The sequence below is a fragment of the Mastigoproctus giganteus genome, chromosome 3 (assembly GCF_048544385.1).
Source record: "Mastigoproctus giganteus isolate SK-2022 chromosome 3, ASM4854438v1, whole genome shotgun sequence".
Taxonomy (NCBI): Eukaryota; Metazoa; Arthropoda; class Arachnida; order Uropygi; family Thelyphonidae; genus Mastigoproctus; species Mastigoproctus giganteus.
The window spans coordinates 154,686,353-154,714,244 of record NC_143577.1 but is presented as its reverse complement, the minus strand read 5'-3'; the positions used below and the strand labels follow the sequence as shown (position 1 = coordinate 154,714,244).

Below are 27,892 nucleotides of genomic sequence, written 5' to 3'. Positions count from 1 at the left end.
TAAAATTGAGAAAGGAGTTCGACAAGGAGACACAATATCTCCGAAGCTGTTTACTGCTGCCCTTGAGGAAGCTTTCAGAAGATTAGACTGGTCGCAGAAAGGAGTCAACGTGAACGGAGAGTACCTAAACCATTTACGATTTGCAGACGACATTGTGGTCATAAGCCACGATCCCAAAGAATTAGAGGAAAATCTTAATCAGTTATGCAGAGCTAGTAAGGATTTTGGACTAAAGATGAATATGGCTAAAACAAAAGTAATGATGAACAAGTATGCCACAGAAAGGGAAATAGTGATTGAAGGAGCAGTAATTGAAAAGGTGGAGTAATATACTTATCTGGGACAAGTTATTAGCTGTAATAATGAAAAATGGCTCGAAGTCAAGAGAAGAATAAATTTTGGATGGATAGCATTCAGAAAATATAGTCACATACTGAAGAGCAATATCCCAGTTTGTCTGAAACGTAAAATAATGAACCAATGTATACTCCCCACCATGACTTATGGAAGTGAAACTTGGGCACTCACCAAAAGAATGGAAGAGAAGCTAAGAACTACACAGCGAAGAATGGAACGAATCATATTGGGAATCAGACCGTTAGATAAGAAGAGAAACACATGGATTAGGCAACAAACTCAAGTAAAGGACATTCTTATCAAAACTAAAGAACTAAAATGGTCTTGGACAGGACACATAGCTCGAAGACATGATGACAGATGGACTAAGAAAATAACAGAATGGTATCCAAGAGGAGCTAGAAGAAAACCTGGAAGACAAAGGCGGAGATGGATAGATGAAATTCATGAGTTTGTGGGTAGTAAATGGATGTCCAGTGCTCAAAACAGAAGGAACTGGAAAGTTGCTGGAGAGGCCTTCATCCTGCAGTGGATTTGAAAATGGCTGATGATGATTCTGTATTGATCTAATGCATTAGAACAGTGATGGCAAGTTTTGAATGGTACAAGCTTCGACGTATACTAAGCGGTAACCTTGAAAATCCCTAACTAAATTCAAAATGAACTAAGGAGTGTAACTAAGAATAGAAAGCTACTTATGGAATATTATTTAAGATGACAAATAGGTAAAAACGGCAAGATATTTTTAAAAACTTATCGGATTCCTGGAGCTGAAATTTCTTTGAGCAACATGTGGACACTCTCATCCCCTCTGGTTTTTAGAACAATCAAATCAAGCTGGCTAAAAGCCTATGACTACAACAGCTCCGTTCATTTCTAATCTAATTCAATACAGAACATATCTTATTAGGTTTTTATTTTTCTGTATAATGAAATGTAAATTGATTTAACGTCTTGATGGAATTGTTCCCCATACTCATTACTCCCCCTTCCAAGGGAAGAAGTCTAACTGCAGTTTCAAAAAATGAAGTGTCAGTAATATACAACATCCCATTTCTTTATATACATTGAGCAGTTTCTGAACTCCATCTTCATATGCAGAAATTCAGTGGGTACCCAAAATTTTTCCACAGATTCATTTGAAAGCATGACATGCTTTTAGTTCTAATACACTGAGGCATTTTTCAAACCTCTCATCCTGCAGAAGTCCTCTGATTTGTGGCTTTACAAAGATTTCATTTTTCACTTTTTGCAGCACTGATTTTTATGTAATGAAATCCTCTTAATTCATCTTCCCCATTGTTTTCAGAAAACTCTTCATTAGACCAATTTTTCAGAGGTGGAAGGAAAAATTTTCATTTGATCCACTAATAGAACATACTGTCCACTGCTTGTTATTGGCTCAATATGTGCTTCTTCGAGGCCAGGCATGTCTGATGTAGTGGTCTGTGATAGAACAGCTATTCCATAGGCATAGGAAACAATTTTTTGGAATCCTCCTTGCATATGTGTTAACATATCAATGACTTTGACGTCATCACTGCAGATATTCCATTGATAAGTGCGGTGCCTCCGTAGCCAGGTGGGCAGGAGCAGCAGTGTGTAGCACATGCTTCTTGATCAGACCGGGGGTCGAGCCCGTGAGCCACCAAATACGGAGGATGCAGAAAGGTCAGGGAATGACCACCGCAAATCCCCTGAGCAATATGGCCTTAGTTGCTAATGCTCCTAAAAACCAAACAACAACAACATTGATAAGTGCTGTATCGAATTACTTAGAGTAGTTTCTTCATGTTGTAGTATGTCTCCTTTAGGTGAACAGAGTGGGCAGTAGGGATGGATGATTCTGTTATGCAAGAAAGCTTCTTCCACCTTCATTACATACTTGTGACAGTTCCCAAAAAATTCCATTGATATCATGTCAGTAGTAGAACAGACTGTTTATTTTATTATTTAATGTCACCAAAACTTGGTTTCGTTTTAAAATAGTGAGACACTTTGTTCTTCTTAACCTGTTGTTTCAGCTTTAGCTGCACCTCTGTAGCCAGGTGGGAAGGAGCAGCAGTGCGTAGCACATGCTTCTTGATTAGACCAGGGTTTAAGCCTGTCACAACCAAATACGGAGGATGCGGAAAGGTCAGGGAATGACCACCGCATATCCCGGAGCAATGTGGCCTTAATTGCTAATGCTCCTAAAAACCAAAACAACAACAACCTGTTGTTTCAGCTTTAGTCTTGAAGCGAGAAGGTCAGCTTTTATCTTCCTTTTTTTTTAGCATTAGTTGAGGCATATGGTGCAACAAAGCAAGCTTATACAGCATCAGCCAAAAAAAAAAAAAAAAAAATTCCCATTTTGCCCATCTGGTCATTAAATGTTTGTCTAGTTCAGCCTTTAATTTATTTAAGTTATCAACTTCCACAACGACAGATGGAAGTCTGTTCCAGCACAATCAACTACCTGCTGGTTAAAGGCAAACTTCTGCACAATCTATTCTACAACTGTCTTTCTTCAATTTGAATCTATGCCCACTCAGGTTCTTAATCTGAGCAAGCAGAAGTATCCTGTCAGTATTGAGCCTGCTCAAACCATTCACTACTCTAAGCAATATCTTTTGGAGAGAGCTAGATCTCTGATGGGTCCATTCAGTTCATCTGGCATAAAGAGCTATGGCTCTTGTTGGGGGTGTACTCAGGATCTAATGAAGTGCTTAGGGCACTGCCAGCTGTACCTTCATTGCATTCCATTTTGTCTTCTAAAAATCTAGTCCATGCTGTGCAGGTGCTGGAATTGGCATACTTCGTTGTGAGAGATTGGTCTCATCACTGAATCCAGGGTTGGATAAACAATGTTATGCAAATTCTTCACTATTAAAAGTAACAAAAGTAACATTACAAAAGTAACAATCACTGACATGGTCTTTTGACTCTCTCTCCCTATAATTCATTATATGTGCTGTTTGCCAAATTCATTTGGCAAAAAGCACATATTTCATTTGACAAGACACCATTAGCTACTCTTGCAGCCCGTCTGCACTGCTCAGAGAACTTCATATCTGCCTGCACAATTACCCCCAGGTCCTTTTCATTCTCTACCACTGTCAGTGTAGTACCACAGAGTTAATATGTTGCTCTTGGGTTACTGTTTCCCATATGTAGTACTTTACATTTGTCAATGTTAAACTTCATTTGCCACCTCTTAGCCCATCTGCTCAACCTTTCCAGATCTTGTTGCAGCAGCATAGTGTCAGTAGTGCCCTTGACAACCCTGCCAACCTTTGTATCGTCTGCAAACTTGGACATTAAGCTTGATATACCATCATCAATATCATTTATAAATACAGAAAACAATAATGGACCCAACACTGAACCCTGAGGGACTCCACTAATAACATTAGTCGACGAAGAGCAGTGTCCATTGATTACCACTCTGTCTTCTCCCCCTTAACCATCCCTTTATCCATAGCAGCAATTTGCCTCCAATGCCACACTGCTCCAATTTGTGCATCAGTCTTCCATGTGCAACAGTATCAAAAGCTTTTCTAAGATCCAAATATATAATATCAAAGTTATTCCCTGCATCCAGTTCTTTTGTGATTGCATCATAGTATCCAATCAAATTGGTCAGGCAAGACTTTCCCTTAACAAAACCATGCTGTATCCGAGCTGTAACTGAAGTCTTGTCTAGATGATCCTGTAGTGCTTCTTTAACCAGTGCCTCCATTAATTTTCCTGGAACAGAAGTTAAACTCACAGGTCTATAATTACTTGTGTCAGCCTTTAATCCTTCTTTGTGAATTGGGGTCACATTTGCACATCTCCAGTCTATGGGTACCTCCCTTGAGTCCAAAGAAGCTCTCATAATTATGGCTAAGGGTTTGCTTACTTCCTTTGCTGCCTCCTTTAACATAACTGGATAGATCCCATCCACCCCGGGTGCCTTGTTTATGTTTATCCTCAACAATTTCTCCTCCACTTTCCTCTCAGTTATTACAAAATCATCTAGCTCACTGCCAGAGTTTACTACACCTCTGGCATTCCCCTTCCTGAATAACTCCTCATGTGTGAATGTAGATGCAAAATACTCATTTAGTTTGTTAGCCACCTGAGCAGGATCCTCAACTGTTGAACCATCAACAGTTGAGGATCCTGCTCAGTGGACCAATCTGATTCATCCTTTTCCTTCTAGAGTTTACATAGGTAAAGAACTCTTTTCTGTTTTTCTTTGCATCCTTTGCCAAAGATTTCTCATAATCTGACTTTGCCTGCCTAATCTCCTTTGTGACTTGGTTACAGACCAGCTTATATCTATCATAGGCTTCCATGTCACCCATTAATTTGTATGTATCCCATGCATTTTTCTTCTCTGCCATATGTCTCATTAGTTCATCTGACATCCATTTAGGCCTAAACCTTGAACAATATTTCTTAGTTGGTTGGTAACATCATCAGTTGGTCCCACTGTATAGAATTTAAATACTGTCTCAGACCATCGTAGTCGCCTTTATGAAAGCAAAAACCCTTCCCTTTGCCCCTGATGGTGGTTACCTCTTTGAGTAAATCCCACTTCAGCACACTGTAATCACTGCCACCTAGTGGTACCTTTATCTGCAGATTCTTAATCCATGAAGAATGACTACTGAAAATACAATTACGTGATTTTCTCCTTGCTCGGTTTACGTTCCTGTCTGTCTTAGGCGTGGACTGGAATGCAGAAAGTCGTCCATCCGGGGATCACGGTAATCTTTCTGATGTTTCCCTACCGGGTACTACGCGGCTGGATTTAATTCAGGATCCTATATTCTTTCCTAGCCTGCATTTATTTCCGTGGACTGAGGTGCTTTCCGAGTAGGCCAGTCGCTCGACAGCTCATTTGATTAAACTTTACCTCTAGAATTCTCAGAGTGTGTTTCTCCTTTCTCCCTCCATACTGCTTCAATATCTACAAGTGAACGTCTTACCTAGAGTTCTTATCACAATTCTCCCGCTACTACTTCCATCTCCCCAGGACTGCATCCACCACCAAAACTAGATCACGACTCTTTCCGAATCACCCCAAAACTCAAACTCCTCGAATCTGCTCAGTATCAATCTTTCAGACCCTTCTCTACGTTCTCTCAAAAATCCCTCCGCTTTCTTCCTGGCCAATCGTTGACTTCCACATCCTTTCCTTCGTGATTCTTATTCGTCTCCTTTCATTTCCATGGGCGTGTTTTTCCATCCTTTTGTGTCCGAACTTCCGTTGGTCTGGAAATTTCTGGCACTTTCGAGAAAAATAAACGTAAGTTCCGGTCAACTAAGCAAGTTTCATGCCTTCTTTGTGACCTCACATTCACATCCATTACTACCTCGCCCACACCTGCTAGAGTCGCACCGTGAAATTTTTTAGGAGGGCCACTCCCGCACTCAGTGCCCTTTCTATAGAGTATATGCTCCTGTCTTAAGTGGGATTTGTTTCGGTCTATTATACTTTTACTTACTCGCTTAAGGAATCCTTTACAACCGAGATATAACTAACTGGGAGTGTCTGGAATAACCTTCGAATTCCAGTGTTTCCTAACCCATGATATTTGAGCTGAAAACTAACTATTTACACTACAATTAATTCTCCCAATATTTAACAAAACTTTATTAAATTATTGTAAGGATGGGTCCTTACAGTAGAAAACAATCATCCAATAAATCCACAAAAGCCTTGCTAGTGTGTGAGTGACCAACCCACAAATTCCAGTCAATATCTGGGAAATTAAAATCCACCATTATAAGACTCTCTGATTTACTGGCCCTCTCTATTTCCCTGTACAGTTTCTTATTATTCTTATCAGAGTCATTAGGCCTATAGCACACTTCTACTCTCAATTTTGATCTCCCAGTGCTTATGTCACACCAAACTGACTCGACACTGCACTGTCCAGCATTGTTGACTGGCTTCACTTCCTTGGATTTTATGTGTTTCTTAACTAATAGCATTCATGGGTTTGAATCCCGCCTCGGGCTTGGATCAAAGTACTACAAAATCCTTGGGAGGTGCATTATGGCCACAGAAGCCGATGCGCCAACAACTACCAAAAAAAAAAAAAAAACCTAATAGCATAACCCCTCCTCCATTCCTATCCTGTTTATCCTTTCTGTACACATTGTACTCTCCAAATTCCAGTTCTGCATTCCTTATATATATCTGTGTGACACCACGTCTCTGATATCCTAACAAAATCTGCCTTTGATGTTTTGAGCAATACCTCAAATTTATCAAATTTATTTACCAAACTCCTAGCATTGGTGTACACGCAAGTATACATGCACCTGTTCCTGTTCTTAGCTACCCTAACACAACCCATGTGTTTACTTGTACCGCAATGACTCCCAACAATCTCTGAAAAGCCGACTGGGCTATCCGGGTGGGTTAAGTGCCTGCCTGGCAACCTAAAGGTCGCGGGTTCGAATCCCGCCTCAGGCTTGGATCAAAGTACTGCAAAAACCTTGGGAGGTGCATTATGGCCACAGAAGCTGATGTGCCAACAACTACCAAAAAAAAAAAAAAAAAAAAAGTCAATGAAATATCCTGCATCTTGTTTTCCAGGCTGCTGCTCCTTCCAATTGAAGCAGTGTAAGAATTACTTTGACCTCTGCCAGTGGCTACTGTTAATCTATTAGTTCTTGTATCCTCCCCAAGCTAGCAATTTTCCGACCCACCTAACACTGCCTCGATAGCATCAGCAAATATTCTTGCACCCTTTCTATTTAAGTATATCTCATCACTGTAGAAGCAGTCTCTTCTGTTAACAAGTACAGACCAGGCTGAAAAAAATTCTATCCAGTAGCCCGAGAGTAACGTACCAACTGTGTGGTACTACACTCAGAGAGTTGGAGAATGAAAAAGACCTGGGAGTAATTGTGCAGTCAGATATGAAGTTTTCTGAGCAGTGCAGATGGGCTGCCAGAGCATGTCATGGAGTTTTGTCAAGGATATTTAGGAATTTTGCTAGCAGAGTCAAGGAGGTGATTATCCCTTTGTATAAGGCAATGGACAGGCCACATCTTGAGTACTGTATACAGGTCTGGAGGCCTCATTTTAGGAAGGATGTAGAGTTGCTAGAAGAAGTACAGAGAAGGGCAACAAGATTGATGAGAATAACAAGCAAGTTGCAGAGTCTGGAGGCTAGGCACCTGCGAGGTGATCTGATCGAGGTGTATAACACCTTGAATGGTTTGAGCAGGCTCAATGCTGACAGGATACTTCTGCTTGCTCAGATTAAGAACCTGAGGTGGCATAGATTCAAATTGAGGAAAGACAGTTGTAGAATTGATGTGCGGATGTTTTCCTTTTGCCAGCACATAGTTGATTGGTGGAACAGACTTCCATCTGTTGTTGTGGAAGTTGATAGCTTAAATAAATTTAAGGCCGAACCAGACAAATATGTGGAATGACCGGATGTTTGAAATGGGAAGGGTTTTTTTTTTTTTTTGGCTGATGCTGTATAAGTTTGCTTTCTTACATCATATGCCTCAACTAATGCTAATGCTTAGCCATTTTGTTTCATTTTAAGGCTACTTTATACTAATAAAGTTGAAAATAAATTGGAAACATCTTGCATTCCCCTTTTAAGATTTAAATAAATGAAAAAGACAGGTTTGCGATATTATTATTTTTATTTCTTGTAAATACAGTTTTATGTTTGGATTTAACTAAAATTAATCAAAAGTGGAAACATAAAACTGTATTTACATGTCTTTTATATTAATAATATTATACTTTTTTATATAAATTTTTTTGTCTTATTTTGTTTTCAATGGAAATTAAGCTTTTGTATGTTGAAAGTCTGTAAATTTGTTTTAACAAAAAGGGGGCTTGGGTTACACTAGCAAAAGTATGAGAATCACTACCATGATGTGAGCATCTGTTTTCAGTGTGTGGCTATTCCAGCAAGTAGAATAATGTACTTCATTTTAAAAACAAGCATTGTAGAAATTGAAAGCTTATTTAGAGACTGCTTTTCCAAAAGGCTTCTGGAACTTCAGATCTCTGAATTTAACCATATTTTTTCCTATGGAGCCTAGGTGTGGATCTAGCTGTAGCATTTTTCGAGGTGGGAGGAGAATTATGAGAAAAACTGATAATGGGTCATGTAATTTTTGCTGCAGTTTATGGGCTCATTCTTTTAATTGTGCAGTAGTGGCTGCATATGTTACTCTAGGAGCACAACCATATTTTTATTTAACTGTGTGATTAATTGTTAACAAGGATAATAAATTCTTATGGAACTGACTGCATATGAATGAACTATGCAGTCAGTTTCTTCAACAACAAACTTTTAATTATAATTTTCTGTGTGTATGAGTAACTTTGCTGAATTTATTGCTTAACTAATTTAATTATTTGATATATATATATATATATATATATATTATAAATTAGATGGTTCCTCCTGATTGTTTCTTGAATAGACATGCAAATTTCCTTTTCAAAATTGTTCTTGTCTTGAACTATCCTTTCATTTGAATGTATTATTAACACAGTTATAATAATCTATTTTGTATATTATTTAAAAAATATTTTAAATTACTTTTTAGAATAAAACTCCCTTTGCCATGCTATAGACAGTTCCCCCCCACACACACACCCACATGTTAAAAAATGTCCATATTTGAGATTCACTGTTAACAAGTTAACTTGAAAAGGTGACAGCAAAGCATGCTGCAGTGATTAGATGCTACTGGGATATGATGTAAACAACATTAGAAGCAAGCATTTCCATTGATAGACCTGCAGATCAAATGCAGTGCTATTGAATTTCAAATGGCTGTTTCAACACTTGATAATTATATGCATGAATAGACTTAATAAAATGCTTAGTTCGTATTTTCATAAGTTAGTATTAGTAGAGGCACATGATGCAAGAAAGAAAGCTGATACAGCATCAGCCCCAAAAAAAAAACCTTCCCATTTCACTGATCCATTCATTCCAAATGTTTGTCTAATTCTGCCTTGAATTTATTTAAGCTCTTAACTTCCCCAACAACAGATGGAAGTTTCTTCCAGTAATCAACTACCCTCTGGCTAAAGGCAAGCTTCTGCACATCTATTCTGCAACTGTCTTTCTCAGTTTGAATCTATGCTCCCTCAGGTTTGTAATCTGAGCAAGAGGAAGATTCCCATCAACGTTGAGCATGCTCAATCCATTCAAGGCCTTATACACCTCAATCAGATTGCCTCGCAGGTGCCTAGTCTTCAGAAGCTGCAATTTCAGAACTTAAGCCTTTCTTCAAACCAGCACCACTTTGTTTCCTTCACTAGTCTTGTTGCCCTTTTCTGTACTCATTCTAGCAACTCTATATCCTTCCTAAAATGAGGCTTCCAAACCTGTAAGCAGTACTCAAGGTATGGCCTGACAATTGCCTTATACAAGGGGATAATCACCTCCTTATCCCTGCTTGCAAAATTCCTGTATATCATTGACAAGACCCCCATGACCTACTCTGGCAGCCTGTCTGCACTGTTCAGAAAACTTCATATCTGACTGCACAATTACCTCCAGATCTCTTTCATTCTCCACTACCCTGTGTGTAACACCACATAGCTAGTACTGTACATTTCTCTGGTGTTACTGATACCCATATGCTGTACTTTGCATTTGTCAATGTTAAATTTCAGTTGCCACTTCTCAGCCCATCTACCCAACTTTTCCAGATACTGTTGCAGCAGCATACTGTTATTTAACAACCTTGCCAACCTTTGTATTATCTGTAAACTTTGACATTAAGCTTGATATACCTTCATCAATATCATTGATAAATATATAAAACAACAATGGGCCTAACACAGAACCCTGAGGACACCACTAATAACATTAGTCCATGTAGAGCATTAGCATTAGCAGAGACATATGATGCAAGAAAGCAAGCTTATGCAGCATCAGCCAAAAAAAAAAAAAAACCATTCCCATTTCACCCCTGCCCCCTTTATTCCAAATTCCTGTCCAGCTCAGCCTTAAATTTTTTTCGGCTATCAATTTCCACAACAAAAGATGGAAGTCTGTTCCACCAACCAACTACCCGCTGGCTAAAGGCAAACTTCCGCACGTCTATCCTACTTCTGTCTTTCCTCAATTTGAATTTATACCCTCTCAGGTGATTATTCTGAGCAAGAGGAAGAATCTCATCAGCATTGAGCATGCTCAAACCATTCAAGGCTTTATACACCTCAATCAGATCACCTCGCGGGTGTTAATCTCCAGACACTGTAATTTGAAAAATTTAAGCCTTTCTTTGTAAGAGCAACCCTTTGTTCCATTCACTATTCTTGTTGCCCTTCTCTGTACTCGTTCCAGCAGCTCTACATCCTTCTTGAAATGAGGCCTCCAGACGTGTATACAGTATTCAAGGTGTGGCCTGACCATTGCCTTATACAAGGGGATAATCACGTCCTTATCCTTGCTAGAAAAATTCCTGTATATCATTGACAAGACACTATGAGCTACTCTTGCAGACCATCTGCACTGCTCAGAAAACTTCGTATCTGCCTGCACAATTACCCCAGTAATTTGTCAGTGTAGTACCACAGAGTTGATATGTCACTCTGGGGTTACTGTTTCCCATATGTAGTACTTTACATGTGTCAATGTTAAACTTCATTTGCCACCTCTTTACCCATTGCAGTGCTCATTGATTACCACTCTCTGTATTCTACCACTCAACCTTTCTTTTATCCATTGTAGCAACTTGCACTTAATGCCATACTGCTCCAAATTGTACAGTAGTCTTCCATGTGCAACAGTATCAAAAGCTTTCCTGAAATCCAAGTATATGATATAAAAATTATTTTTTGCATCCAGTTCATTTGTGACCACATCATAGTATCCAATCAAATTGGTCAGTCAAGACATTTCCCTTAACAAATGTGTGTCTGAATTATTATTGCTGTCTTGTCTAGATGATCCTGCAATGCTTCTTTAACCAGTGACTCCATTATTTTCCTTGTAATGGAAGTCAAGCCAACAGGTCTGTAATTACTCGTGTCACCCTTTGATCCCCCTTTGAGAATTGGAGATACATTTTCACATCTCCAGTTTGTGGGGACTTCCCCTGAGTCCAAGGATGCTCTCATAATTATGGCTAATGGTTTGTTTACTTCCCTTGCTGCCTCCTTCATTATAACTGGCTAGATTCGATCTGCCCCACGTGCCTTTTTTATGTTTAATTTCAACAATTTCTCCTCCACTTTGCTTTCAGTTATTACAAAATCATTTAACTCTCCGTTAGACTTTGATAAACATCTGGCTCTCTTCTCTTTGAATAACTCTTTATGTATGAATATAGATGCAAAATACTCATTTAGTTCGGCAGATATCTGAGAATGATCATCTACAGTCAAACCATTGATATCAAGTGGACCAATCTGATTCATCCCCTTCCTTTTAGAGTTTATATAAGTAAAGAAGTCTTTGCTGTTTTTCTTTGCATCCTTTGCCAAAGCTTTTTCATATTCAGCCTTCGCTTGCCTAACCTCCTTTGTGACTTGATTATGCATCCCATGCATTTTTCTTCTCTGCCACTGGTCTCATTACTTCATCTGACATCCATTTGGGCCTGAACCTAGTACAGTATTTCTTAGTTTGAACTAAAAGATTACTTCCTTGAATGCTTCCCATTTAGAATTTGCTGTTGGTAACCTCATCAGTTGGTTCCACTGTATAGAACCTAAAAAATCTCTGAGACCACTGTAATCACCTTTACAAAAGCAAAAAACCCTTCCCTTAAAGATGTGATGGTAGTTACATCTTTAAGTAAATCCCACATCAGTACACTGTGATCACTGCCGCTTAGTGGTTCCTTTATCTGTAAATTCTTAATGCATGAATAGTCACTGCTGATAATCTGTAATCAATTGGTAAAGATTTTATTTAAATTGGGAAAAAAACAGCTTTGGCATACTTTATTCTGAGTTGCTTTCATCTGAGTGTTAATTCTGTTGTGTGGACACACACAGAGTGAAATAACCATTAACAATTGACCAGCTTGGGGTGGTGGACATCAAATTTTTTTCATGTGTGTAGCTTCTTCATTCTACAAGTATAGTCCTGCCTTGGAATACACAAAATTTGTAGTCAGGACACACCAATATTTCAAAGTGCATTGCTTTGGGAATAATTGAAATTTGTTAATAATTTTTCTTGTTGATTTTTGGAAGAGTGATATTATAGTGAGTTAGTATGTTTTACAAAAGTGTAGCTTAGAATTTAATCAATATTATTGAATTTTTCTTTATATGCTATGACATTTAAATATTGTTGTGTTAAACACATATAATAGTGCAGTGGAGGACTGGTGCAGGAAGCTAGGTGGAGATTGCCACCAGGACCAATAGGGTTTGTAGTGTGTTATTGCTGGGAATAAGAGGGGGGGGGGGAATCCAAAATTGTTTGGAGCCAGCAGGGCCAACTGCAGCCAGTCCACCCCTGTTTTAATAGTTTCTTTAAACAGGTTAGTAAATAACAAATATCAATTTGTCTTTTAGGATATGTGTGCCTGGAGAAGCTTTTTCCTGCAAGTTTAACAAACAGCCAGACATTCATATTTTCCCAGTTTCTAATGTAGGAAGGAGTAATGCAATGAAGGTTACTGTAAGATCAATTCCACGATGTGGAGAAATTCCTGTGGTAGTTTGTGAAAAACACCTGGTACAGAATAATGGAATAAAGAGCTCTAAACATTCAGCTTCAAAGTTAGGAGAAGAATTTTCTTATAATGTGGAAAGGGATGAAGGAGAATACAGTTCCAGTATTATTCCACCATCTAAACCTCTTGCCACACAAAATTCCAGGACTAGTAGTCCTGCTGACTCAATGTTAGGAGATAGTCTTTTAGATCCTCCACATTCTCTTCAGATGTATCCAAAGAGATATCAGTCTCCATCCAGGTGTGGAAGTCCAAGCCTTGAAGTTCCAGAGCATCTTATGTTTGGTAAAGGAGCTATTACAAAGAGAGAAGCAGAAAGACAGAGGCTGCAGCAAGCTACTAAAGAAAGAAGTAGACCACAGCGTCGGCCAGTTGTAGAAAGGTTCTTGAAAAACTCCCTTGTAAGTGACATACGTGCCTCTACCCCTTGTGATGTTCATTCAGAAGCTGTAAATATAAAGCGGCCCATTATACATAGTGTTCAGAAGAATACTGTCAAGGATGTAAATAAAAGAGAAGACCAAGTAGCAAATTATTTATGTACTGATGAATTATCTTTGCCCAGGGAAGAAATGGAATGTGTTCTAAACAGATTGAAACAAAGATATCCTGGAGTTAAATATGGTAATAGATATTCCCAGTTGTCATTTCCATTGGAAGATAAAGAACTTTCATTGCATAAAGAATCTAATATAGAGACAGAAAATGTACATAGCTCCATGAATGCTCACAGAAGTAGTGCATCACAAAATGCTCACTTATCTTCACACCAAGGTTTTACCAAGTTAGATCTGTTGCAGGAATTGCACAGGACTAAAACATGCAAGGATTCAGTGTCTACACTTAAGTGCAATAAAGCCACTGAACTGTTGGAGAGAAGCAGCAGTACAGGAAATACAGAGCAGGCAACCCTTCTTCCTACAGAACAAAAATATCAAAGTAGGACTTGCAGGTTTTTTGTAGGGACATGTAGTGACAAAATGGAGCCACATTGTCCTCTACATAAAAATGAGATGCCAAATTTACATACCTCCTTTCACTTACCGAAGGATCAGAAACAACTTGAAAGTAATGTACATATAGATGGCAGTAGCGGAAATGAAAATTTTAACCACAATAAAAAATATGAACCTGGCAAAAGAAATGTATATATTTTTTCAAGCTCTAAAGGTGAAGATGACTGTACATATCTACAAAATAAATCCCAAACATGTGTCAAAAATCTTCAAGAATTCAGTGAGAATAAACAAACAGATGATAAAAAAATTAATGGCACCACTTTGCCCCACAGTAGTACATGGAGTGAAGGACTTAATAGCTCTGAGATGACGGCCAGTATGCTTAAAAGTAATTGCTTGCTTCGACAGTTATTAAAACCAACCGGAAGCGAATTGGCTCAAAACTGTGAGGTAATTATGGCTAATTTCAAAACTAATCAAATTTTTTTACTTTTGTCCTGATTAGTAAGTCTGTATAGAGTGCATATTTTTGTGCACTCTACACAGTATTATTGCAACCTGTATACTGATTTTTTTTTTTTTTTTTTTTTTTTGCCCCGTTCCTCATTCTCTCATTTATTAGCTGTTTTTGATCTTTCATTTTTATTTTCATTTATAATAGAACTTTTTTACATAGATGTCATTTTTTTTTTGCTAGTGACAGAGAATATTTATCCTTTTCAACATCTGCTATATTTCTTTTATTATTTTTATACTATTGTCTTGTTAATTTTAATTTTTTTTTTGTAATTTGAAATCTTATAATAATGCCTGCATCTTTCAACCCTAAGTAAAGTGATAGTTTTGCTGTCATGTTAATATTACCAAATAATTTTTTGAAATCACAGTGCAGTAGTACATATCTGAGAGTTGTGTTCAGTTTATAATAGCATTGTAATTTATCATACATTATCACATTTCTTGATCAAATGCTCCATAAAAGTGATATACTTGAAGGATATTTTGAAAGAGTAAATAAATAAAAAATAATAAATAATACAGAAAAAATTGCACAATAAAAAAAATTGTGGAAAATATATCAGAGATGACATCACAACAACTTTTGATAATGACGTGTAGAAAGAGCAGCAATACTATATATATATATAGACAATGCAGAAAATATTTTGAGCATCTGTATTGAAGGCATGATCACTATCAGGACTGCTTAAATATGGAATGAGGACATTTAATATATGCAGAGATATTAAGAATACTTGAGATACTACCACATGGTAGACAATAATTAGATTTTGGCTAATTATTTGCCAATAATTAGCGTCAACCCTAGACTTTGACTACAGTAAAGAGATAGTGAAAATATCTCTGAATGACCATGTTCTAATTCATTCAGAGCTGTTTTCAGCTTCTTTTTACTGCGACCAAAGTCCAGGGATGGTACTAGGACCCAAGAAGCTTGGAGATTTCGTTTGATATTGAATTGAGATTGGTGGGATTCACGGTTTAATTTCTGGAAGACTGATTTCTACTGGTCAAATCCAACTCTTCTTTATTGCCACTTTTCATCTCTGATGAGTGTACATTTGCCTTAGATGATAGATCCTTGTAATTTATTTGCATCAGCATAAATGTGTCACAGTACAGTATCTGTAGTTTTAAACTACAGTGTTGGAGGTAATACAGAATAGAAACATTTTATATTTAAGCTTTGAGCAGTATCACCAGATACTGCTCAATGAAGGCAGGATTTAGCCTTCTTAATTAGCTATAAGTTAAATTTACTTTAAAATATTTTAACTGATATAAAATAACCATGTTTCATGCATGTGATTTTCCTTAATGATTAAATTGAATAAATCATTATTGGAATTATACAAGTATCGAGTGTAATTATTGCATAGCTGCCAATTTTACAATATAAAATATACTCTTTTTTTTTTTTTTTTTTTTAATGTCCATTCTTTGACCACCATCTTAAGTTTTTCTCGGTGTTTTTCATAAAAAAAAAAAAAAAAACTTCACTTTTAATTCAGTTTTAAAAACATTGAATTTTTTTAAAAATTTTATTTTTCATTTCTGTTTAAAAATTGTTCATCAGATGTGCTAGTCTATATTGCATGAATATGTAGAACACATTTAGTGAAATGATAGATTCTATAAGATTTAATGATAAACCATATTTTTTGTGCATGTGGTGTATGAAGTTGTTTGATTTAGCAGCATCCTTCAGTATGATGCCAAAGAACACACACACACACACACACTCTCTCTCTCTCTCTCTCTCTCTCTCTCTCTCTCTCTCTCTCTCTCTCTCTCTCTCTCTCTCTCTCTCTCTCTCTCTCTCTCTCTCTCTCTCCCTCCCTCTCTCTCTCTCTCTCTCAAGAATTTTACCTGTATTATAAAATCTAGAAAAGGTTTCTTTTTTTTTTGTATGTAGGTTTAATTTTTAAAATGGCAGGAAGTGCAATGTGATCACATATTGTCAACCAAATGAGCATAAAAACAAAATGCAGTGTATAGAAAGATGCAAAAAAAAACAGCATTTCATTGATAGTGTGCATTACTGTTTCAGCTTAAAAAATTTTGGTGGCTGTATTCTTCTCCCCATCCCCCATAAATAAACATAAATTAAAAATGAATATGAAATACTGCAAAATGCATGTTGTGCTCACTTACATAATCAAAGTTAAATATATATAAAAAAAAGAAGTGCAAATAAATACAAATACAGTAGAGCATCGATAATCCAAACTATTGGGACCGGGGGTAGTTCGGACTTCAGATTTGTTTGGATTTTCGAACTTATCAAAAATACTCTTGTGGAGACTAAAATAAAAAGGTTTAGTAAGTTTAGAAATAAACACACTAAGTTTTTACTTATGTATTTTTATTCATAGGTAATAAAATAAATGAAACTTTCAGCCACAACAACACATATGGACCTTTAACAAAAATAATTACGTATTTTTTGTTGCACCATTTTCGAACTTTGTTTCTTTATTGCCAGATCTCTCACTCTTTTCAGCAAGAGTAGTTGGGTTGGACGGCATTCAGTTTGTTGATCGTTTGTCGATTCATCATTCAGTTTGTTTGTCATTTTTGTGTATCATTTAATTTTGTTAAATGGTAAGGTAATAAAAGTGTAAATTGCTGCTTTATATCTTCATTTTTATAGCCTGTGGATAATATTTCTCAGATTTTTGCTTATTATAATTGCCATTTAATAGAATAAAAATTCAATTCACAAATGTGATCACAATAACCGGCGCTTACTGTAATTATTTTATGGTGCAAAAAATAAAAGCTGGCTCGTTTGGATTATTGACTTTTGGATTTTCAATGTTCTACTGTATATTATTTTTAAATGATATATTTTGTCTCCTTGGTTAAAATGTGCCAAAAAAATACAAATTTTGAGGTCTTGCATGTGAACAGATTTTTAATATATAATAATGAATATAATATGCAAATGTTATATTTAAACTTTTATTTGTTTTTGTAAAATGAATTCAGTTATGACATAGTTCAGTCTAATGTTTTACAAAATATCATTTTCAACGTGTAATAGGAACAAATGTATTACTTTTCCTTAATTTAAATTACTTGTGAGGTAGTTTCAAACTTTTTTTAATGCAGAAAGAGAACAATTTAAATCCAAAACTGTAATTTTTTCATATATGTAATATACTTTTTAAAATTCAGTAATTCGTTATATAGATTTTATCTTTAACATAATAGATAGCTGCAAATTTTGTCAGATTTTTCTAACAAAAATTTTATTTTCTACTCTTTTCTAAATTCACTGAAACTAAATTTTTCTTTTAAAAATTAATAACTTTGATCATCTGTTTTCAAGTTTCACTGTAAGTACTTTATTTATTCTGAAAAATATACAGGTAGTTCCCGACTTTACGAGTTCATTCATTTTTAGAGCATGCACAATAAATCAAAAATTCGTAAAGTGGGGAATATTTTTCTCATAGAAATAATGTTAAAAACAGGGGTTACATTTTCAACAATGAAATTTGACTATAGTAATGTTAAATAAAGGTTGACAAAACACTATTTTATGTTTAACAATGATTTATTTATCCAAAGGAATTTTTTTTTTTTTTTTTATGTAAACCACAAACACGAGAGGTGTTAGAACCTATAGTACTTAGTACCGTGCTTGGGTTGGAGGTTGAGAAGACGAAAGAAGATATTTGTTGACATTGGACTTGAACTTCTGTAGATTGTAATTTTCAGGAAATACGTATGAAGGAAGGTTGTTCCAGAAAACGGCAGTTGAATGAATAAACGAGGATGATGAAAAGTTGGTTCTAAGAGTTTGAAGTTGGACAGTAAATGGATGTTGGCTGGTGGCGGCACGTATTCGGACTGTTTTGAAAGAGAGAGTGGGCATTATAGAAACCAATTCAGAAGAACAGTGCCCATGGAAGTATCTGTAGAAGAGGCATGCAGCAGAAACCAAATGTCTATGAGACAGCGAGTGGAGAGACTCTGTTAGAGATGAGTCATTAATTAACCTAACTGCCCTTTTCTGGATGGTATCAAAAAGCCTGAGAGAGGTTTTGGGGGCACCACCCCATATGTGGGAACAATATTCCATGGCAGGGTGGATTTGTGATTTATACAGAGTGAGCAGCTGTTTGGAAGAAAAGTAGCGCCGAGAGCGAAAGAGAAAACCAAGTTTTTTAGATGCAGAAGAAGCAATATTTGTAATGTGCTTGTGCCAAGAGAGATTAGAAGTCAGGGTAATCCCCAAAAGAGATATATCATTTTGCCTAGAAATTGGAGTGTCACTAAAGACAAGCATAGGAGCAGAAGAATCCTTTTTGCGAGATATAAGACAAGACTGAGGTTTAGAAGGGTTGAAATCAACTAAGTTGTCTTTGCCCCATTGGAGAATTACCTGAAGATCGGCATTTAAGGAATTGGTAGCAGATTTTTGAGAAGTTGAATCTGATTGAGCAAGACAAGGTTTCTCAAAATGGAAAGTGGAATGCAATGTGCTATCATCGGCAAAACTATGGATAGGATTTGCAGTCAATGGAAGAAGGTCATTAATATACAAGAGGAAAAGAGTGGGGGAAAGAACTGAACCTTGGGGACACCGGCATTAGTGAAGAAGTTAGAAGACAGAGAGCCATCTACCATCACCCTCAGTGAGCAATCAGAGAGAAAACTGGATAACCAATTACTAAAAACAGTTGGCAAACGATAAGATGGAAGCTTGTTTAGAACACCTTTATGCCAAACACGATCGAAAGCCTTTGAGATGTCAAGAGCAACTACTTGTGTTTCACCGAACCTTTCCATTGAATTAGTCCATAAATGGGTAACATAAGCCAGAATATCACCAGTGGATCGACACTGACGGAATCCATACTGGCGATCGTTGATCAGACGGAAGGTTTCTAGGTAGTTTAAGAGTTGGCAGTTAATTGATTTCTCCATTACCTTAGAAAGAGTAGAAGTAATTGCAATGGGACGATAATTGGATGGGAGGGATTTGTCACCCTTTTTAGGAACTGGCTTTTAGGAACAAGCAGAAGAAAAAACACCTTTGGAATAAGAAAGTGAAAAAAGGTGGCAAAGAATAGGAGTAAGTTCAAGAGCACAGGTTTTGAGAACAAGTGGAGAAATACCATCGGGACCTGGAGCTTTCTTAGCATCGAGATTCATCAAAATCCTTCTGACATCCTTTTGACGGAAGACCACAGGAGGCATTGAATGGAGCGTGTTGGGATTGGTGGGAGGTGTTTTACCAAGATCATTAATACATGAGTTGGAAGAAAAATGGGATGGTAACAGGTCAACTTTATCCTTGGCTGAAGGGACAACAGAACCATTTGTTTTAGACAGAGGTGGGAGCAGAGATGGGTAAAAGTTGCGGCCAATAGCTTAATGGTAGCCAAGTCGGCTACCATTAGGGCAAAAAGCAAGTTTTCTACTCTTAGCCTCTTCAAACTCTAGTTTGGACTGATTAATAACTGCTTTACAATTGTTGCGAGCTTTGGTGTAGGCAGAAAATGAAACTGAAGAATTAGAAACAAGCCAATTACGATAAGCAACATTCTTCTTTTGAACAGCCTTAGCTCATTTATTGGAAAACCAAGGTTTAGATAAAGGACGAGATTTTAAAGTGGAGTGTGGGATCAAGGATTCCATTCCTGCAAGAATAATTTCACTGACACGATCGGAGCAAACGTTGACATCAGAAGTTTTGAAACAGCAATCCAACCAAGGAAAAGAAGAAAAGAAATCTCGCAGGTCATCCCATTTTGCATTCTTGTAATGCCAAACAACACGAGGTTGGGAATAGCCATGAGATAAAGGCTCCATTGGAAAAGAGACAATCACCAAGTTGTGATCTGAAGTGCCTAAAGGACCTCTCACTTCGACCATGTACTTAGAAGGGTTGTTTGTGAGAAAAAGATCAAGTGTGTTGGCTGTATGATTAGGATTGTCCTTTATTCTTGTAAGTAAATGAACAATCTGTGCAAGGTCATTAGTAATGATAAAAGCCTCAGCATCTCAACCAGCTGCATCGGTGTAACTAGAAATTGGAAGTCAGCTTGAGTTGTGAACATTAAAATCACCAAGGAAAATTACCTCACTGTTAGGAAAGTTTGACTGGAAAAAGTAAAGTTGCAAAGAGAGGAAGTCAAAGAGCTCCAAGTGATTAGTGGAGTTGGGAGAATGGTAGAGACAACAGATGAATTTGACACAATGAGGTAGAGAGATTTTAAGCCAGAGAAGATCAAAGAGAGGAGATTCCAAATTGCCAAGTCTCTGACAGGGAATATCAGAACAGACATATGCACAAGTACCACCTTTGAGGCTAGAGGAATCATACAGCGAATAATTTGGACATCTGAGATGAGCAGTAGTTGAATCAACTGATAACTGAGATTCTCTCAGAAAAAGTACATGGGGTTTGGCAGACTGCAAGTGGAAATGGACATCGTTGAGATTAGAATTGAGACCACGTATATTTGTGAAATGGATTAGGAAGTGCTTGGGAGGTTTAGATCTTTTCGCAGATAAGCTTGCTCTTTTAGTTTGACAATTCATGGTGTATTCAATAGTAAGAAAAAGTGGGTGGGACATACTGTATGAAGTAATCAAATTTTTGGATATGGCGTACCCATGGTAAGAATATATCCAGCTCCTTGACATAACGTGGCTCGTCAATGCTCCCCGCATACACACTACTCGGACACCCTCCAGTCACTATCTGGCAGAGTAGAGGTAGCAAGATTATACACTAGCTGATCCGCAAGCCTCCTAGAGAGTTACCAATAGGTTCGGTCCGGTGTACTAACTAGCGGCCGGCCTGCGAACACAGTTTTAGAGCTGTACCCTCGAAATGTAAGGAATATTAGATCTCACCACGTTGTTCATTATAACCTCAAAAGTCATCAATCATACTGCATGATGGAAGAAATGAAAGAAAAGCCCTTAAAATCGAGCAAATTATAATAATAAAGAAATTATTTATGTCATACAAATGTTAAAGAATGTTTATTCTTCATCATCATCGACTAAATTCACACTTGATGGTTCAACACTCATTGTTTGCTCAGCACTTGTTGGTTAAGCCGACTGGGCGAGCCGGATGGGTAAAGTGCCTACCTAGCAACCCAAAGGTCGCGGCTTCGATTCCCGCCTCAGGCTTGGATCAAAGTACTGCAAAAACCTTGGGAAGTGCATTATGGCCACAGAAGCCTATGCGCCAACAACTACCAAAAAAAAAAAACTTGTTGGTTCGTTGGAAACACAAGGAGTCATCTTTTTCTTCGGAAGTGCCTAAAGAGTCATTTGTTTCCAAGACAGTCATCTCTTTTCTTTATAAATTTTAGGATAGCATGCATCAGCATTTTTTAAATCTGTAGCAGCATTTCTAGTGCACTTGACAAGACAGCGAAAATGAAGAGCAACGCAACCACTCTGTGTAACTCAGCATGGTAACTGCTTTATGTTATGCGAGTCAGTGAGATGCTCTTGTCTGCCTGAACCAACAAACGCATGCACAGTAGTAGTGTGTTGTATAGCTACGCATATATGAAATGCCATATTTATTAATGTTTAGCATTTATTTATTGAAGAAAAGAACTCGTAAGGCGTGAAGTGGGAACTACCTGTCATTCCCCCCCCCCCCTTATCTTTTATATTCTGAGGTATATTCTTTACTTTACTATGGATTATGGTTAGAATTTGATCCGTAATCCTAGAAATATTTTGTTTTATATTCATGAAAGTTAAAAGAAATTTTTTAGTTCAGAAAATACCTTACTTTATATTATATCTTTAAGCAAACCCACACATAGCTTAATGACAGCCAAAAGCAGAAGCAAAATTAATTCTTGCAGTACTTTTATTGGGACATGCAACAGCCTAGAGAGAAAGTTGTGGGGGAATCCAAGGTCTGCTACAGATCTTCATGGGATAAGCAAATATATACTCTATGTTAGGGTCACTAGGTGCAAAAATGGGCTTACATACTTACTTTTGCACTAATAAGCTTATAATAAATAAATATAGTGAATTTGAAGTATTGGTTGTGATCATGGGTGTTGTAGGAATATCTGACACATTGTGCCATTCAGATATAGGGGATCAAAATTTGAATACGATGAAGTGGGTGTAACTAATAATGTTAACAAATGGAAATTCTAAATGGGAAGTTTTCGGGAAACTGATTGCAGAAGATTCTAATTTTATACCAGCTGAGAGACAGTGTTTGAGATTTAGAATTAAACGGATGTTGGATGAAATGATGAGAACAGTAGTAGAGAAGAAAAATGCATGGGATTATTATTAGCATTAATTTGCATATTGCATACAGTGCAAGAAAGCAAGCTTATGCAGCATCAGCAAAACCTCCCCTCCCATTTCATCCCTCCATTTGTTCCAAATGCCTGTACAGCTTAGCCTTAAATTTATTTAGGCTATTAGCTTCCACAACAAAAGATGGAAGCCTGTTCCACCAATCAACTACCCGCTGGCTAAAGACAAATTCCGCACATCTATTCTACAACTATCTTTCCTCGGTTTGAAACTGTGCCCACTCAGATTCTTAGTCTGAGCAAGACGAAGAATCCCATCAGCATTCAGCTTGCTCAACCCATTCAAAGCCTAATATACCTCAATCAGATAACCTCGCAGGTCCCTACTCTCCACATGCTGCAATTTGCAGAACTTAAGCCTTTCTTGGTAAGAGCACCGCTTTGTTCCCCTCACCAATCATGTTGCCCTTCTTTGTACTCGTTCTAGCAACTCTACATCCTTCCTAAAATGAGGCCTCCAGACCTGTACACAGTACTCTAGGTGTGGCCTGACCATTGCCTTGTATAACGGGATAATCACCTTCCTGTCCCTGCTAGCAAAATTCCTATATATCATTGAGAAGACTCCATGACCTGCCCTCGCAGCCTGTCTGTACTGTTCAGCAAACTTCATATTTGGCTGCACAATTACCCCCAGGTCTTTTTCACTTTCTACTTCCCTGAGTGTAGTACTACCCAGTTGGTACGTTTCTCTTTGGTTATTGCTATCCATATGCAGTACTTTGCATTTTTAAATGTTAAACTCCAGTTCCACTTCTCAGCCCATTTTCCCAACTTATCTAGATCCAGTTGGAGTAGCATACTGTTATTACTGTCGTTAACAACCCTGCCAACCTTTGAATCATCTGCAAACTTGGACATAAAACCTGATATACCTTCAGCGATATCATTGATAAATATGCAAAACAAATATGGGCCCAACACCGAACCTTGGGGAACTCCACTAATAACATTTGTCCATGAGGAGCAGTGTCTGTTGATTACCACTCTCTGTTATCTCACACTCAACCATCCCTTTATCCATTGTAGCAGCTTACCCTTGATGCCATACCTCCCCAATTTGTACAGTAGTCTTCCATGTGTAACAGTATCAAAAGCTTTCCTGAAATCGAAGTATATGATATCAAAATTATTTTTGGCACTCAATTCCTTTGTAACCCCATCATAGTAACCAATCAAATTGGTCAGACAAGACCTCCCTTTGACAAACCCATGCTGTGTCTTAACTGTTACTGCAGTCTTGTCTATATCCTGTAATGCTTCTTTAACCAGTGATTCCATTATTTTCCCCGGAACACAAGTTAAATTAACAGGTCTGTAGTTACTTGTGTCACCTTTTGTACCTCCTTTGTGAATTGGTGATACATTTGCACACCTCCAGTCCATTAGGACCCCCCCCCCCCGAGTCCAAGGAAGATCTCGTAGTTATGGCCAAGGTCCTGCTTACTTCCTTTGCTGCCTCCTTTAATATAACTGGATAGATACTGTCCACCCCAGGTGCCTTCCTTATGTTTAACTTCAACAATTTCTTCTCCACTTTGCTCTCAGTTATTACAAATTCACTTAGCTCCCTGTTAATGTTTGACAAACGTCTGGCACTCCCCCTCTTTGAATAACTCTTGTGTGAATGTAGATGCAAAATACTCATTCAGTTTATCAGCTACCTGAGCATGATCATCAATAGTTAACCCATCTGTGTTAAGTGATCCAATCTGATTCATCCCTTTCCTTCTAGAGTTTACATAAGTAAAGAACTCCTTTCTGTTTTTCTTTGCATCCTTTGTCAAAGATTTCTCATAATCTGCCTTCGCCTGCCTAACCTCGTTTGTGACATGATTACAGACTAGTTTATACCTGTCATAGGCTTCTGTGTCTCCTGATACTTTATATGCATCCCATACATTCTTCTTCTCTGCCACTGGCCTCATTAATTCATCTGACATCCATTTAGGCCGAAACTTTGAACAGTATTTCGTTGTTGCAATAAAAAGACTAGTAGCCTCAAAAATTAAGTTCCTGAAGGCTTCCCATTTAGAATTCACTGTTGGTAACATCATCAGTTGATCCCACTGTACAGAATTTAAAAACTGAGACCTCTGTAGTCACCTTTACAAAAGCAAAAGCCCTTCCCTTTAGCCTTGACGGTAGTTACATCTTTAAATAATTCCCCCATCAATACATTGTGATCACTGTCACCCAATGGTTCCTTTATCTGCAGATTCTTAATGCATGAATAATCACTGCTGATAATCAAATCAAGAGTATTACTCCCTCTGGTTGCCTTTCGAACATGTTGCTGTAGAAGACAGTCATCCAATAAATCCACAAAAGTCTTGCTAGTGTGCGAGTGACCAACCCACAAGTTCCAGTCAATATCTGGAAAGTTAAAATCTCCCATTATAAAACATTCTGATTTACTGGCCCACTCTTTTTCTCTGCACAATTGCTCATTATACTCATCAGATTCATTAGGCCTATAACACACACCTACTCTCATTTTTCCTTCTCTAGCACTTATTTCACACCAAACAAACTCAACACTGCATTGTCCAGCATCAACTGGATGCACTTCCTTAGATTTTATGTGTTTCTTAACTAACAGCATAACCCCTATTCCCTTCCTGTCCCGTCTATCCTTCCTATACACATTGTACTCTCCAAATTCCAACTCTGCACTGCCTATATCTGTGTGACACCACATCTCTTCAATATCTGCCTTTGATGTCTTGACTAGCAGTTCAAGCTCATCAAAACTAGCACTTCAAGCTTATCAAATTCATCTAATTCTAAATTATTAGAGGAAACAGAAACCGACAACAAATGCAAACACAAGTCTGCAATCAGTCACTAAGTGTATTAGGCAAGCTAAATGAAGCTTGCAAGAAGTCTGGCTGAAAATGCAGAGAAAAGTAGTGAAGAATTCTTTGCTTATGTTAACACTAGAAGGAAAGCGAGGAACCATTGCATCACTAGCTATTAATGGCATATCTATTGATAATCTTCTTTTCAGAGTGAATAAATATATTGGATCTTCATTCACATGTGAAGTTTTTAGGGATGAGTATTACTAGAAGTCTACCAAATTCTAACTGGGGCATAAATAATTTTATGATAACTGAGAAGATGGAAACGAAATTGTTGAAGCTAAAAGTAAATGTCATCTGGTGCTAATAGAAGCTATTCAATAATATTATTGGTATTCACAAAAATTACACATGTACACCAACCGTTGCTGAAATAATTTACTTTTAATTTACTTTAATACTGTAAAATATTCATGGAACTAATAAAATAGCAAAACTTTTCTTTAAATTAATGTAGAATTAAAATAAAATCTATTTACCATAAATATAAAAATATATAAGAATTTATGAGAAAATAAAAGCGATAAAATAATGAAACTAAAACCACTAAAATACCGATAAAACAACGAGACTAAAACTGCTAAAATTCCGAAGCTTTCAGAGGCATCCGCCTCCTTTCTCAACAGTAAGATTTTTATGGTACAACACATCCTTAAATAACAGCAGGCTCACAGCTCTCAGCACGTGGTTCCACAGGAGCACGGGCAGTATTCTCTTCATGCGTACTGGAACCGGAAATGGCTCGGGAGCGTGCCAGGCGGAACCGATCATCCCGTCCGAGAATCACCGCCTCAAAGAGGGGATGAATGCAAATTCCCCTGTCTCTGTTAATGGTATTGTTCTCAGAAGAACAAATCCGCAAGCTCTCAAGCCACTTGCGGTCCCAAAACCTATGTGCATGGTCGACGATGACAGCTTCATCCGGGGAGATCTGGTGATGCTTCTCCCAAAAATGTTCTGCTACTTCCGCTGTAGCGGAACATCTTTGAATTGCTGCCTCGTTTCACCAACATAACACACGCCACAATCTGGGCATCTAATCTCATAAACAAACCCACTACTAACATCCCTTGGTATGGGGTCCTTAACCTGAGACACAACTGTGTGCAACCTCCGTCCCGGAAGTTGCACACAGCGTGTCTGACAGTTATGTGCTATACGTTCTGTTAGGCCCGGATAGTAAGGAATGTATGCGGTGGCAACTGGTATGAACGGCTCTCTTTGCTCAAACTCCACTCCTCTAATAAATTTGTCCAAGATCCTCTGGGGGTAACCACATTTCCTGAGGTCCACTGTAACTCATATAATTTCTTCATTTCTATCCTCGGTGCTGCTGCAATGGGTCCCAACAATGCCTTAATGACACCGTTCTTATGATGGTTGATTTGGGCCGTGTTATAGTGTGTATATTGGCCTCGGCACATGGACTTCCTGTATACTCTTAGTTTTTAGCCTGAGGCCTTCCCTGTAAACCAACACATCAATGAAAGGGAGGGTACCCCCCCTACTTCCACCTCCGAGGTAAATTGAATGAACGGGGAGAAGCTATTTAGAAAACTAAGTACCTCATCTTCTCTCCCCCTCCGAATAATTGTGAACATATCATCAACTTATCTTTTCCATGTGTGCACGGGAGAATTTAATCTATCAAAAATCTTGGTTTCCAGCTCCTCCACAGCTAAATTTGCTATGATGCCACTGATGGGAGACCCCATTGCCGTGCCATGAACCTGCTTGTACATTGTATCCTGGAACACCATAGTGGTGCTTGAAAGACAAAGCTCTACCCCCTTACAAATATCCTCTAAGCTTAAAGGAGTCCTATTACTTAAGGTGTTATCCTTTTCCAAAGCCATACGTGTACATCGCACCCCATGTTCAATGGGAATACACGTGAACAGGGACAACACATCAAAAGATATCATAGCCTCGCCTTCCTCTATTTTTTGATCCCTTACGAATCTAACAATTTCCTACTGTCCCTAATGGTGAAAATGGAATGTCCAACTATGGGTGAGATCAACTTGGCTAAAAACCTGGAATGAGCATGCATAGGGCTACCTATAAAAGACAATGAGTCTGAGCGGCACCCCTGCTTTATGGGTAATTGGCATCCTGTTGCATGTAATGTAATTAGATAAAGATGAATATTATAAAAAGCCTTGGAACTTTTAAATGATAGTGC

The 27,892-nt window shown here is 37.8% G+C and overlaps 1 protein-coding gene across 1 annotated transcript in view; it reads left to right on the top strand.

The window, feature by feature from the left end:
* The window catches only part of atos (atos homolog atossa), a 370,092-nt gene that overhangs the window by 224,570 nt on the left and 117,630 nt on the right, over positions 1-27,892 (top strand). Inside the window, exon 5 of the mRNA XM_090369459.1 lies at positions 12,869-14,438. Within this exon, the coding sequence (XP_090225585.1) occupies positions 12,869-14,438 (1,570 nt within the window). The remainder of the gene's footprint in view (positions 1-12,868; positions 14,439-27,892) is intronic.